At 33.1% G+C, this 15385-nt stretch overlaps 1 protein-coding gene across 1 annotated transcript in view; it reads right to left on the bottom strand.

Annotated features, from left to right (window-relative positions):
• Positions 1-15385, bottom strand: part of HERC1 (HECT and RLD domain containing E3 ubiquitin protein ligase family member 1) — a 140964-nt gene that overhangs the window by 71496 nt on the left and 54083 nt on the right. Inside the window, exons 25-32 of the mRNA XM_012728527.1 lie at positions 10284-10552; positions 8433-8648; positions 7701-7821; positions 7220-7457; positions 6887-7077; positions 3470-3625; positions 1957-2063; positions 1324-1434 (exon numbers count right to left, since the gene is read on the bottom strand). Of these exons, the coding sequence (XP_012583981.1) occupies positions 1324-1434; positions 1957-2063; positions 3470-3625; positions 6887-7077; positions 7220-7457; positions 7701-7821; positions 8433-8648; positions 10284-10552 (1409 nt within the window). The remainder of the gene's footprint in view (positions 1-1323; positions 1435-1956; positions 2064-3469; positions 3626-6886; positions 7078-7219; positions 7458-7700; positions 7822-8432; positions 8649-10283; positions 10553-15385) is intronic.

Raw genomic sequence — 15385 nt, 5'->3', positions numbered from 1 at the left:
ATAGAAGGGAAAACCAGAAAATGTATGGAATCATGGAAACCAAGTATTAAGAAGAATTAAGGTAGCTGGAACAGATTCGAAAACAACTTAAGAGGCAGAATTAGTATGACCTGTGATCACATGGATGGGGACATTCAGAGAGTCTAGAATACCCAAGAATTCAGTGGAAATTTAGAAGTGGGGATCTAGGAAGCTAGGTGGTACACCATTTGAAAATGAAATAGAAAGTAAAGAAGTTTTAAGAGGAAACAACCTGGGCTAGTATTCAAGTTTGGAAGGTATTGCATATAGGTGAAAATGATGATGGGTGTGATTAAGATTGTTGGAAAAGTTAAAACTCTAAAGAACAAGAGATTTTTGGATAGAGACAAGGAGAAAGTGGCACCAAAGAAAAGCTGCCTTCAAAAGAACTCAAGGAATGCTAGAGGGACTATGAAGATCTGTGAAAGATAGTGTTTGAAAACAACAGAAAATTAGTTTTCAGAGATCAAACAAGATGTGTATAAAAAGTGTACCCTGTATTTAAAACTCAGCACTTAAACTTTGATGTTTAATCACTATGCTTTTAGGGCTCTAATCATGATGATTTTCCTATATGGTGGTTAACAATTGGTGGGAACAACTAAGTGAAAAGTATGGCCCTCTGATTAAGAGTCCTTAGAAACAAAAGCTAAACTTAAAAAAAAAAAAAAAGACTATACATACATATCCTCTAATTGAGGATTCTAATAATTAAATTACATTTAAATCACCAGGGGGTTAAAGAGCAGCACTATGAAGCTGTCCACAGCCAGTGCAGGACCAAGGTTGATCCATGGCCTGAGAGGTGGCCCACAGGGCACAGCAGACCTCTCCTGTCTTGCCCACTGTTGCCCTCAGCAGTGTTATTTTAGTGCATCTGCCTGTTCTGTTCCCCACTCTGTATCTGGTGGATCCTTTCACCACTACCTCCTGTACCTCTGGCCTGTACCCTAGTTCTTGTATGCATAAATAAATATTTTAAAAAATTGTGCTTTGAAGGAAGATAAAAAAAAAAACTGGATTCAAGAAATTATAAGAAGGAGTGGCCATTAATAAGATTACACTTCCAAAAAGTTTATGAATGAAAGACTGGAAAGAAGATAAGGAAGGGATTTAAGAGAGTGGAGATGAGAGATGTTTATAAGCTGAAGGGAAAGAACCTGTGGAGAAGCAGCCAAGAGTATGGAAAGGGGAAGGAATAGCTGATAGTACAAGGTACCTCAGAAATAAAGGGATCCAGAAACAGGGGACAGGCTATTCATTTGCACTGTCTAAAATTACCTTTTCAGAAGAATCAATTACCTGTAATTTCATTTCTTGTTCTTTTTCCTTTATCTGAATAGCATGTTTTGCCTGAGCGATGGGAGTCTCCCACATACAGTCCGACAGAAGAGAAAATAAGCATTCAACAACCTGTTTTATTTAAGGAAAATGAATGACAAAATTTGTAAAAGGCAATTTTATGTATTTACACAGAAGATAAATCATCTAATTCTAATAATTAAACCACATTTGATTATAACATGTTCAACAGCAATTCTGGGCAGCTGTAAGTTAAATAGCTCTTTTCTTAGAAAGATTATTAACCAACTGGAAAGTGTATTCTTTTGCCTTGTACAGTTACATTATATGGACCTCTGACTAGGCCTTACAACATTACATAATTCTCTCTTTAGAGGGCCAAGCCTAGTAAGAAATTCTACAGACCTTTTCTTCTGATCTTGCAAATATCACTATTCCCCTACCCCTTACACTCCTTAAACTTAATTTCTCTTTTTCCTTGCTTAAAGATGAGATAATAGTGAAAGCAATCTCAGAAGTAGAAGTTTTGCTACTGAATGAAAGAATATTTACAACTGAAAAGACTAAGTTTAGATTTTAGGTGAATTATGTTACAAATGTGAAAACATCTTTATATAACTTGAAAACAGAAACCTGGGCCATTTGATCATCTTCTACACCAGATTCACAAGCTGGTAGCACAGCCTCAAGGACATGAAGTGCGAGGAGCCTTGTTCTTAAGTTACCAACTAGAGGAATACCTAGAAGGAAGCCAAAGACTTTTTCTATTATCAGTCTTAATATCAACTATTATGAAGACATTTTTATTATCATTCAAATTTAAATGAACTCTTTGGAAAAATGTGTAGTTGCTATAAAGATTTATGGGTGGAACACTACTTCAAGAATTGTAGACTCGTCTTATACCCACTAATGTATAAAACTGTTATTGTTTGTTTCAGTTTTTAAGTATATACAAAGGGAAAAGCACTATCATAACTACCTGGAGCCAGATACTATACTATGCATTTTATGCTATATTAACTCCATTAATTTTTATAAGCGATATGTCTTCCGTTTTGCTTACAAGAAAGTATGTTGAAAAGTCACTTGATGAAAGTCACACAGTTTATAGACGCAGAATTTTAAATAGGTCTGTTCAAATCTAAAGCTCAGACTTATCAAAACTTTCACTTTTTCTTCTTCTCTACAAGGTGTGCCTACCTCACAGTATTAGTGTTAGTGTAGAGATAAGCAGTTTGTATTTTTCTAAAGTGAGCAAATGTAGAGACAGATGCTGGTGCTCTGTTTATACCCATTACTACAATAAAGCCAGTTGAAAGTAAATGAATATCTGATCTTTATGTTCTTGCACATTAATCAATATTCCATAATCCTCATTTTTATTAAAAAAGGGGGAAGCTAGGCTAAGTTATATTTGTTAAAGAAAACTACTAAAGTGTATTAAGAATACATAATATAAAGTAACATGTACCATGGAAGATTACATTATCTTTTAGCATACTGTTAAGACTAGGGATGGTGGAAAAGTTCTGGAAAAGAGAACACTGATGGTTCAACAAGACTGTGAATTCACTGAATGTTACTGATTATACACTTAAATGGTTGAAATGGTCAATTTAACTTTATGTGTATTTTACAAAATTTAAAAACAACAGATAAAGACTGACAATAATCTAATCAAGCATGTCATACTTCAGACTAACAACTAGCAGAGAAGCTTATTACATAAACTCATGTAGGGAGCACACAATCCGAAGTTATAATCAAAACATTAGAAAAACTGTCACTGTTAAGACAGAATGGACAAATTCAAATCTGCATTTTGATAATTGAAGAAGTGTGGTAGAAAAATCTGTGCCAAATTATTATGTTAAATATATTCTCTATGTTTATTATTATAAACAATTCTTGTAAAATTAAATATTTCATTCAAATTCATTATCTTCTCCAATGCTATTTTCTATTAATTCCTATCAATTTTTACTACTGAAATTCGTTTTCACTGGATCAAATAAATACTTTTGTAAAACGAAAGAAGTCTTAGCTCAAGAGCACATTTAATGTTGTTAAAGTCTAACATTATCTGAATAAAATACCATGTGATGCATAAAAATACTCTAAAATAGAGACAAAGGTCATTTACCTGAAGAACATTTCTGGGATGCTATGTTTAGAAGCACCTCTGTCCACTTTGGGGAAGCCATTTTTGACTGAATTGCTTTAGAAGATACAACTCTACGAAGAAAAACTAAAAAATCCCCCAGATGTAGTTCAGCAGCATGTTGTTTTCGAATAGCAGCTGCAGAGTGATGAGACATGGTTACTTTACTACCAAAGGTCAACTGGAAATATTCTTACACTATATAGCTCACGTTAAACACAAACCTAATTAAAAATATATGTTGTCAATAAGCTTTTGAACCCTTAAAATTTAAAAAAGAATGGCAAAAGTTCAGAAAATAAAGCCAAACAAAAATATCTTTGTAACTGTGGAGGATTAAAGGGACGACTAGGATCAAGTGTGTGCTCATTTTTATGCTTTTTCTTTTCCTGCTATTCTAAAAAGCAAGAGTTCTCTACCAGAATTTAGAATTTGATTGAATAGAAGTAGAGGGACGTGGTCTGTTAACCCCAAAACTACATAAAAAATCATGTATATGGAATATTTATATAGTGAAATTTCTGCCCTCCTCCTCCAGTCCAATCAAATTAAGAACCACGTCTCTAAAACAGATTTTGTGTGTTCAGACTCTACAAAGAAATCAATTTCTGGGTCTGGGCTTGGTTTCCCTGAGTTAAGACTACTATATAAGAGCTTTCACATAAACTTGCCCTAACCAATCTACCCAGTTTCTCCACCATATGAATACTGCCCCCTATATTAGGTCACTCTTCTCATTGTTTCCAACACCCTCCACACCTCCTTACCCTGGCAAAGTCCTAATCAGAGTGAGGGAAGTGCACCAGTGGGGTAGCTACCCAAAATGTCAATGTTGGAGTACTAAATGTCAGTCTAAGGAGTACTAAAATATGAAAAATCATAACTAGCTACGTGATAGAAAGGATGGCTCCCGCCCCCACCAGAAGACATACTAGACGACCAGTAATCTACCTTCATAGGCATCTAGTTAACTAGAGAACTTCTCATTTGCTGAGATGAATGTACAAGTCTGTGATAAAACTAAAATGCCAGGGACAACTGGAAAAAAAGCTGAGAATGTCTCTGTATTCTTCTACACTGTACTCTACCTCTTTTTTTAACTCTTATACTAATAAGCAATACTTTTTATAATATTAGCTTGAAGAACATAACATTATCATCTTGCCCTGGGTACTCATATTATCTCATTCCAATTTTGTTCTTATGTGTTCCTTCAAAATTCAGTTCAAAAGCTACCTCTTCTATGAAATCTTAGTAGAGATCCCTGGGAAATCTCCTTTATGAGGTCCTCTTCCTACCCCCCCTACCTTCACTCCCTGCAAGTTTCTCTAAAATAAAATACCTAGAGCCCTTATTTCAGTATCAATACTATATTTGAAATGAAAATACTCAGCTTTTAGTTTAAAATTCTTACATTCTAGTTAAGTATTATAGAGGGTCTGTGGGGTTAATACCTGGGCAGCCTACCTCTGAATACCAGGCCACTGTAGAACAGAACTGCTCACAATGTAGTCATCCCCATAAAAAGTGAGCGCAAAGGCATTGTCTCTAGGTAAACCTGAGAGGAATGGGCCTGGACACAGTCTACTGTTAACCCCTGTCAAGATTCACTTAGAGAAGGCACTTTATCTGGGTATGGAAAGATGCAATTTTTTAAGAAACTATTAAGCTGAGTTTCCTATATATATACCCATATATATATAAGTGTGTATATATATAAGTGTGTATATATATCTATATATATAGATAGATATAGATAGATAGTACTCAGCAAAGCGTGGGAAGAATCTGTTACCTTAACAACCCTGTATTCCCCACTGATTCTCAGGAAAACTGGAGGCAATAAACAAAAGACTTGTTTTATTATACCTTATAAGTATGCCCATTCTTGTTGTATAAGCACTGTGCTTTCTATATATGTAAGAGAAATTGGCTACTGCTTCAGTCTCTGAAATTAAAAGCCTGTCCTTAATTAGACTCATAAATTGTCCTAGATTCTAAAGAAATTTAGATATTTCTTCTGTGCTTCTTCATTACACTCAGAAGATACATCTTCTGTACAATTATTTGCTTATATATCTGCCTTCCTCATTGTCCTAGACTGTTTTTGAGCACAAAGATAATGCTTTATCATTTGGTATTTTGGATATTTCCTTTATCTACCAACTTAATATTAAGTATTACTTTAATTTTTACTACCAATTTAACAATATTAAGTATTACTTTAATTTTTACTATCAGTTATATATTTCAGTATTAATATCCACAGCTCTCATTATATGCCAGATACTGCCCTAAGTACATTACATGGATTAAATTACTTAATCCTCATAACAGTTTTAGGAGGCTGGTTCTATTAACCTTACTTTACTGAAAAGTGAATTGGAAGTCAGAATAGTTAAACAACTTATTCTATCTACCTGTCCATCATTGTCCATTAATCCATTCACCTATTACCTAATGCAGAAAAGGGCTCCCCAAGTTTATTATATTAATAAGATATGGTAGGTTCAAACTTAAAAAATAAATGACCAGTGGTCCACCTGTTGGCACAATGGGTTAGGACACAGCACTGCAAACTGGCCGCGGCCACTACAGTTTGGTCCCCGGCCCCGGAGGTGATCACATGGTGAGGCAGACCTCTTCTGTCTCACCCGCTGCTCCCCTTAGCAGTATATTTTGTCAATCTGCCTGTTCTGCTCCTTACTCCATCTCTGGTGAATCCTCTCACTGCCCCTGAACCTCTGGTCTGTACCCCAGTTCTGTGTGCATAAATAAATAAAAATCTATAAAAAACAATCAGCTTTAGATCTTTATTTCCTTAATTACATGACACCTGTAGTAATTCTGCTTCTGAGGGTTTATGTTCTGCTGAAATACAAATTTCATAGTAGTTTCTTAAAGCTATAAACAGAAACTCAAACAGCAACCAAAAACGATGATGGTTAAGTATAAGGAAAAATTTTGTTTGATTAGGGAACAAAACAGCTTCACTAGTTCAGTGCTTCTAACTCTAAACCATTCGAATATTAAAACCTTTGGTTCTTGAAGAACACTTAAGCTAAGATTTTGGTTAGAGATGGTCGCTAATATAAAATTCTAAGAAAACAACCTGAGGGTACCAGTCATGTAGAACTTAACAGATTCTAGGGCCAGGATAGCCAAGAAGAGACTGAACCAAGGGAGTGAGCAGTGTGGTCACTGCATTAGTTAACAGACTAAGGACAGGACGCTTAGTCAGAAGTATATTCAGATTATATTTATTGGAAGAAAAAAGGGTTTGTAACTGAACAAATAAAAATCCTCTTAAGCCTCATGACAGAAAGAAGTCTATATTCTAATGACAGGCACACAATGGGAACTCAAAAAGTGCTTGCCACAGAAAAAAAATTATGATACCTCTAAAATCTCTTTTCTCCATTTCTCCACTAGAATCAACTTTTTTTTCTTCTTCACCCTCTTCTCTTTCCCCTTCTCCAAAAGAGGCCATAAGCAGTACACCAGCTTGGGACAACAAATTCTTCAATTGACTACAGAGAAGATCCAACAAGGACTGAACTACTTTGGGACTCAGTTTATCAGCATAGGTCCTATATTAAAAAAAAAAAAAGTAGTAACACAGAAAGGCAAATGTACTTAAACACATAAAAGAGATTAGGGGGATAAAGAAATTACTAAAATGTGAAAAGACCAGGCCCCACATAGGTCTCTCAAGACATCTACATGTCTCACCCTGTAGTGATGGCCAGAATCTGGAGCAATCTTGTACTAGCCACTTTCAAAGCTGTGCTAAGCTGGGAAACACCAGTCTTTGGCAACAACTGCAAGGGTTGTCCTAACATGGTGTCTGTGCCACATAACTGTGATAGCACATTTAGCAGACCAGTAGAAATTGCCAAAGAAACATCCACTGGTTGATAGTGAACACTCAGGGAGAAAACTGTAACCAAAAGGAGACGCTGCTGGGCTTCTGAAAAAGAAAGAAAGAAGAATACTGAGAATTTTCTTTGAAATAAATTACACATTTACTAAAACAAATCATATTCCAAAATATAACTAGTTATATATAACACTATTACATTTTCATTTATTTGTTCTTTATTTGTAAGTTGATGTATTAATGTTAAATACAAGGTACAGAGTTTTAGCTATCTAGTATAACTTCAGGTCAAAATGTAACTTGTATCCTGTATTTGCAGGGACAATAACTCACCGATGTGATGCTTGTTTGCTTGGAGAGCTCTCTCTAGGGTAGCAGACAACTGTTGATAAATTTTATGCACAGCCACCTGGATTTCAATCTGAATATTTCTCTTAGCTGCTCTGATTCCATCCTGAGTTACACATAAAGATTTACAAAAATAGTACCTCCTAGCCAAATAAAAGCAACAGCATTTTATCTCTAGTCTATGTTAGAACCTATAGTGGTTTTAAATTACTTAGTATAATTCATTATATAATTTTTGTAATAAATTTATTTTAAATGCCTGGTAATTCCTCATTCTATCTAATCTTTTACCTTTCCAATAAGCAATTTTTCCTCTCTATGGAAGACATATAGAGAATACCTCAGAAAAAAAATTTCAAACAGAAAAACCTGGTAAAATGATCATTTCTTAAATGTAAATTCTTAAAACCCATTCTCTCAAAAAACACAACTTAGATCTATCTCTATCCAATTTAGCTAAGGATAAATAAAACTGAGACAGCAAAAATTCTACAAGTACAAAACAGTATGATACACTGAATGTCATAACACAACTAATCCCAACTATATACACTAAACCAATGAGGTATCTTTAAAAGATATCTAAAAGTCTTTATACTTTTAAATCTCAATCTTAAATAATAAAAAGTTTAGCATTATTAAAGTGGTTATGTAAAATGGTCAAAAATTTGAATGTACTACAAGGTGCTGTTGTCACACAACAGTTCTATTACCTACCTGATAATGATGTAATCGACCACTCTCCCCTTTGGCTCCTGCAAGTCCAACAGTGCCTAAACCAAAGCACCCTGCCAGAAACTGTAACCTTACAGATGTGAGCAGCGTAGATGACTGGAGGCCCGAGCTCGACCTACTTCCAGCCAGAGAAATGCTACCTTTTTCCTCCATGCCAGACAACAGAACAAGGATCTGATGAAGTGCCTCTAAACGAAGCTTAAGAAAGGTAAAAAACAAAAAACAAAAAACAAAAAAACTACTTTAGAGTTCTTCTCTGAACTGAGACACAGATGAAATATGCATGTCACAAATTTTCCTGTCCCCACAAAGAAGATTCTCACAATTCTTAGAAGTCTATATTATAGCATTTATTATGACTTTTGAAAATCAAAATATCTCTAAAAACTTTATAAGACTTCATTGATAGAAAAGAGGTTATGTAATCTAAGAGGAAAATTAGTCAACTAGCAAGCAAGAAACCTGATTTTAAGGTGTGGCTTTGGGAAGTACAACTTCCTGCATCTTGGTTCTTCATACACAACATGAGGCAAATAATACTTTTTTTAACCTACTCATAGAGCTACTATTATTCTCATGAGATTACATGTATAGGTTTCAAAAACGTAGGTAGTATTGTTGCTGCTATCTTTACTTACAATATTCATACAAAATAAATACTCTTTATTTCAAGAATTCCAACAAATACTTCTGAAAGATTTCTCTACACTTCTCTTGGATTTCTGGCTGTCTTTCCTAGGACAATATCCACCACAGTAGTCAATCAGTCCTTCCATTTTCTTTTTTTAATAAACTACTTTGAAATAATTTTGTACTTCTGTAAGAGTTGTTAAGATAGCACAGAGCTCCCTATACCATTCTCCTTAAGTTAACGGCTGATATATATACATGAAAACTAAGAAATTAACATTGGTACAATATTACTGACTAGACTACAGACTTTATTTTTCCATAATGTCCCATTTCTGTTCCAGGACCCTATATGGGATTTTCACATAACATTTAGTTGTCATGCTTCCTTAGACTCCTTTAGTCGATAATGGTTTCTTAGCTTTCCTTTAATTTTCATGTCCTTGATACTCTGGAAGAGCTTTTCATGTATTTTAAATAATGTGCCTCAACTTGGGTTTCTCCAACTTGGATTACAGTTATGGGTTTTCATATGAGTACTATAGTCTCCTCACTACATTATTATTATTAGGGATAAATTATATCAACATACGAGTGATGTCTGCCAAGTTTCTGCAATGTAAAACTGGTATTCCTATTCTCCCTACTTCATACTCTAATTGTGAGACCTGAGAATAAATTCAGTTTACTCTCAGGGAGAGGGAAATTAAGCCCCTCCTCCTTCAAGAGAAAGTACCAAAGAATTGTAGACAATCATTAACGAATATTTTAAGGAGATACTTTGTGGCTATGGGAAAATCCTGAATTCTTAAAATTCTGCTCACTGATTTTAACATTCATCATTATTACTGTTATGTTCTAATCTAATTCCATTTTAAATGAAGACAAAAGTGTCAGTGATCTGAAAAGAAGATCCCTGTGGTCACCAGCCAGTTTTGAGTCTAATTTTCAAGAGACAAGGAAAGACTTAAAGAGTATCTTGTTTTAAAAATGGTAATTAGAAATGCACTTCCATCAAGTTCAAGTAAAGCATGGCATTTTAGTGAAGAAAGTGAAGTCACAAAGCAACTTGTGGAAGAAAGAGGGAAGAACAGGGGGGCAAAGAATGAAAAAAAAGAAGAAAGTTTTCCCTATAATTATTTATTTAGTGGTTCAGATTATGTTTCCATAGGTCCTTGTAAGGAGTAAATACTAAAGACTTACTTCTGCCCTTAACTGTTGCTGTTCCATTGCAATAATAGAGGCCTGGGGACTTGTAGACATACTTTCCTCTGGCTCTTTAAAACCTGGGGCATTCCCCACATCTCCACTCACAAAGCTTACAACATTTTCAATCAAAGTGTGAACTCCCAAAGTCTTGGTAAGATCAAAATCAGACTCAAAGGAGTAAGAGGAGTTGCATAACCAGTCTCTGCTATGTTTCAGGCGAGCCCAAGAGTCACTCAGGGATTCCAATTGACTGTGCATAGGACCTACATACAAAGAAAACAAACATGCATCAATGGCAACCAAGTAGAGCCTATATTCTGAAACTAGATGAATGCTGAGTGCTACAACCCATACTAACTGGTGAGAAATGGAATCTCATGTTTGAATACATGCATGCATTAAATGTGAATCTGAGCAAAATGCTTTGGTAAAAAAAAAAAAACAACAAAGGAACAAAAAACTAGAGCAATGTAGGAAAATAAAGAGAAAGCCCTGTTTGATGTACCAGTGTCTTTGTAAGCGCTTTAGCAACAAGCTGCCACAAGAAAAAGAAAGGCAGAAGCTGCTCTCAAAATGCTTAGCTTAAGATGCTTTGCAGTATTAAATCAGACCATCATTTATAAACAAAAAGGAACACTTATGACACAGCTTGTAAGGCAATAGGACTTCATTTGATTTAACATTATCATACGAAAGTAAGTAGAGATTGTCTACATATCTGCAATGAAACATTACCAAAAGATGAATATAGAAGGGCAAGTAAACTTACACAAAAGGAGATACATATTATCACCCTTCAGGTTTCATTACTATAAGAAACACTTTCACTATGTCCTATGCATATTTGCTGCAGGTTGTGAAACTCCTATATAGAGGAAGCAAAGTTTCACAACAAGAATATGTAAGATTTACTATAATATGGTATCTATTTAAAACAAGTGGTGTCACAATAGTTGTTAAATATAATACTATTAGTTATGCCAATAGGCATTTTCGAGGCTAAAATCTTCACATTAGGCAGCAAAAATGTTAATGTTTGAACATAACAGCAAATGCTTAAGACATATGCCAATACTAGCTTTAAATAAAAATATAAATGTCTAATTCTTGCAAGCTTTGTCTTTCCCAATTTAATTGATCTCTGGTGTGTAATTAGAATAATAATACTTCACTCATGATATACTTTCATCATTGTCCATACACAGGCTCCTTTTATATTAATTTATAATAAACATGAATGTAAGTACTAGAAAACTGAACAATTTAAATCTATTTGTACCTCCTCCAACCTCTCTGGCTCTGCCTACCTTAATATTTTTTTATAATATTATCCCCAAGTCTGAGTGTATCAGTTCTTTGTTTTTATTGTTGTTAGATACTCCTTTTTCTTACATATATTCCTAAAACAAGTAAATATTTACCTCTATTTTTGACTTGTTAAAAAAAATTTATATAATCTGTTTTGGAAAGATTTAATATGCATATTCATTATATATTTATTCAATACAATATAGCTAATATTCATTCACATTATTGCATGTGGCCATAAGTCATTTGTTTGAGTGCAGTCTAATAAAACTTTTCTATCAGGGATGTATCTTAGGAACCTAGTAAATATGCATTAAAAAATTATGTATTACTTAACTAGATGAAAAGATTTGGGACAAGAACTACTTAAAACATTAACATTCACAGAGTAAACAACCTACAAAAACACTGATTGCGTAACTTATTTTTTAATTACTACTACTGGTGTCAGTAAAACCCCAGACCTCAAAATCAGACATAGAAATTTATAATAAGCAGAAAATATTATAAACTAACTATGTAATCATTTATATGTATCCTAATAAGATAATTTAGAATGATAAAAAATATTTGGTTTATCTGGGTATCAAGTTTTGGCAAGATTTCTTAAGATTAAAAAAATAATAAGAACCAATCTGAAAATTTTCTTCAAACTGCATTAACTAAATATTTTTTCAAACAAAATAAAAAGTAAAAATCTAAAGAATAAAGTCAAAAATACATATTACACTAAAAATTATACTTAAAGAATAAAGGAGAGGCTAGGGTTAAAAAAATAATTTCCCATTTCCTTAAGCACCCCAAATTCAGACAGGTTTTGACTCTTTGCATTGAACTTGTCTAATAAAATTTCAGAATGAAAATTTCTTTTGTTTTATAATACTTACAAATTATTTTTCAAAATGAAAGTACAGTGTAATGAGCTATTATTATTAGAACCATAGAAGTAAAAGTGCTCTTAAAGAATATCCAGTCCAACTTCCTCAACTGAGGAAAAAGAGTGTTAAAGAAATTGATCTGACTTAATAACCCTAATGCCTTAATTTTACAGCAGATAGTGCTACATAATTCTTTTACTAATCAACTCAGAGATAACTGACACATGAAATTTTCAATTGCCTGCCTGCATAAAGATTCAATTATATAAAATCTACAAATAATTAACAGCCTTATTTGACTTCAAAATTTTTTATACAATGGGTATTAACTCCAAAATTAAATTCTTTCTGCAATTTAAGACAGAGATCAGCAAATCTTTTTCCTCTAAAAAGCCAGACAATAAACACTTTAGGTATTGTGGGTCATACGGATCTGGAGTAATACATACTTAACTCTACTATTGTGGGGGCTTTGGAGGTGGGAAAGCAACCATAGCTAATACAAAAACAAATAAGGGTACCTATGCCCCTGTATAACCCTATTTGTAAAAATAAAATAAAACCATATTTACATAAAACAGGTTGCAGGCCAGATTTGGGTCACTAGCCATAGTGTGCTGAGATTTAATTTAAAATATGTAATTTATTAGGTGTATGATCCACACAAAACTCTTAACAAGTAAACTATAACAACAGGTAAGACACTATCTAAAAGCACTAGGAAAAATAAAACATAACAAAATATTTAAGCTGATATCAAAAATACTTTGAAACACAAAATATTACAGTATGAAAACAAGGAACAACTTATCCTAGTCATTTTTTAAAAAATTGTAAAAACCATATCTTTGGATTGTTCTGTACTGTTTTATTTGAATACAGGAAACACTGTCTGAAAAACATATCAAAAGTTTCTGCAGAGTAACTGTTACTAAGTTCAATTCTTATTAACTCAGTCACCTACTGTGAGAAGAAAATATAAAATCCAACAACAAATTTGAGATGGTTTACTTGTCCTTAACAACTTTGGCTCTTAAATGGAATTTTCAAAATGAACATGGCAGAGCTGTAATACATACTTTATAAACCATAAAATATGTAGGCAAGCTAAAAGGGGAAAAAAATTAAACATGCCATCATGTACTTGCTTGAAGCTCTTCTTTTTTCTGGGGCTCAACTGGCCAAAAAGGAGTAAATACACTACCACACAAGAATCAGAAGACAAAAGGAGAAATTTGATACAGGAGACAACATTTACATTTGTTCTTCTTTATATAATCTAATTTGAAATGCATAAATAAAGCAGCATTTCTCCCATACATATTATACCATGAAACACACATGCTGACATATTTTCACAGTATTAGTTTTGCAATGAAAGCCTAACAGTATATTTAAAAAGACCTTGGGGTGGGAGGTTGGAAATAAAATCGTAGAGTAATTGAAATGTAAGATTCCTGATGCTGTTTCTTAAACTGTTATTTTAGTATTCCCACCATTTTTCATCAAATCAGCTTCAGCTTTATATGAAAACTAAAGTACCTACAAAAAAGTATTCTTTCAGTAAAGTCATTCAGTAGAAATATAGCAAATATTTTAAGTAGTTATTAAAGTTCCAAACACCAATATATTTAACAGGTCTTGTCAAGAGTTTTGAAAAGTGGTTATAAGAAATAAGAGTTACTGCATGAAGTGATTAGAACTGGCACACAGCAGTTTACAAGCCATTTAATGAATACAAAGTCATTTATTGAATACAAATTTTATTATTACCTCAGACCATCAAGCAGAAGTATGTTTCACCTGTCTCAAAGTCATTTATGGCATCTTTGGTCTTAGAATTTAGCTCTATAAAGTTGAGCAAGTTGGGTAAATTAAAATTTATTTACTAACTTTGCCTTATGCCTTCTGACCATAGTCACTTTCTTAGAGAAAGATCTAGATCATCTATGAAACTTTAACTGGAATGATGGGGGGAGAAGCAGCAACAGTCATTTAACAGCATGAATCTTAGTATCCTCAATGCCAAATACTGAAATTATAGGAATTAGGCCCTCTCAATAAAAAGTCTTTGGAGGTATATTAAAAGTAGCGAAAAATGTGTACACAATGATTAACTGAACTGATATATCCATAATAGGACATAATTAAATACTTACCTATCTCTAATTTTTCTTAGCAGGTGTTTAATAAATTAGGTCTACTGAGACATGCAAAAGCTACAAAAGGGAAAGTAATTTAAATTGTCCATTCAAAATCTCCTAAAAAGTATTTTCAATATTAACTTCTTTTTTAGAAGGAAATTCATTATAATAAAATTACTAAGTACACATTTCATTGTTGAACTTGCAAGCTTTGGGGTTAATGAGATTTAAAAATAACTATTTTTGCTGCCTTAGTAGTTAATTCTTCTATCTTCTAGTCATCTATCCCTATAAACAAAGCCATAAGCAAAAATTTTCTCTGGTAACATAAAAATGTAATGATTATTAAAATAAATTGTTACCACATTAAATGATAGCATGAAAATATATATAAATATTCTGTCTCCCTATTTTAATGCCCTAAATGTATAATTAAAGACATTACTTATGGGGTCCTATATTTGCTTTTCCATTTTCAACAAAATAAAAGTTGGAGAAAGAATTTTCAGGTTTTTTGGAGAAAGTGGAATCTCCACAAACAAAATTTTGATTAATGATTTATTTAATTTACATCTACTTAGATGTAAAAGAATTATACATCCACATCAACTTAAAAGATAATTGCCTAAGTATTTAAACAGGTAGCAACTTTAAGAGGTAATTTTAAGACATTGTATTAATTTATACTTCTAAATAATTTATACTTGAATTCTAAATTATTCTTAGTTCAAGGAAAAAGATACCACTTTTATTCTAAAGATTTCTC

The sequence above is a fragment of the Condylura cristata genome, unplaced genomic scaffold (genome assembly GCF_000260355.1).
Source record: "Condylura cristata isolate star-nosed mole 26May11 unplaced genomic scaffold, ConCri1.0 scaffold00023, whole genome shotgun sequence".
In the NCBI taxonomy this organism is placed as follows: Eukaryota; Metazoa; Chordata; class Mammalia; order Eulipotyphla; family Talpidae; genus Condylura; species Condylura cristata.
This window is presented reverse-complemented; position numbering and strand designations above follow the sequence as displayed.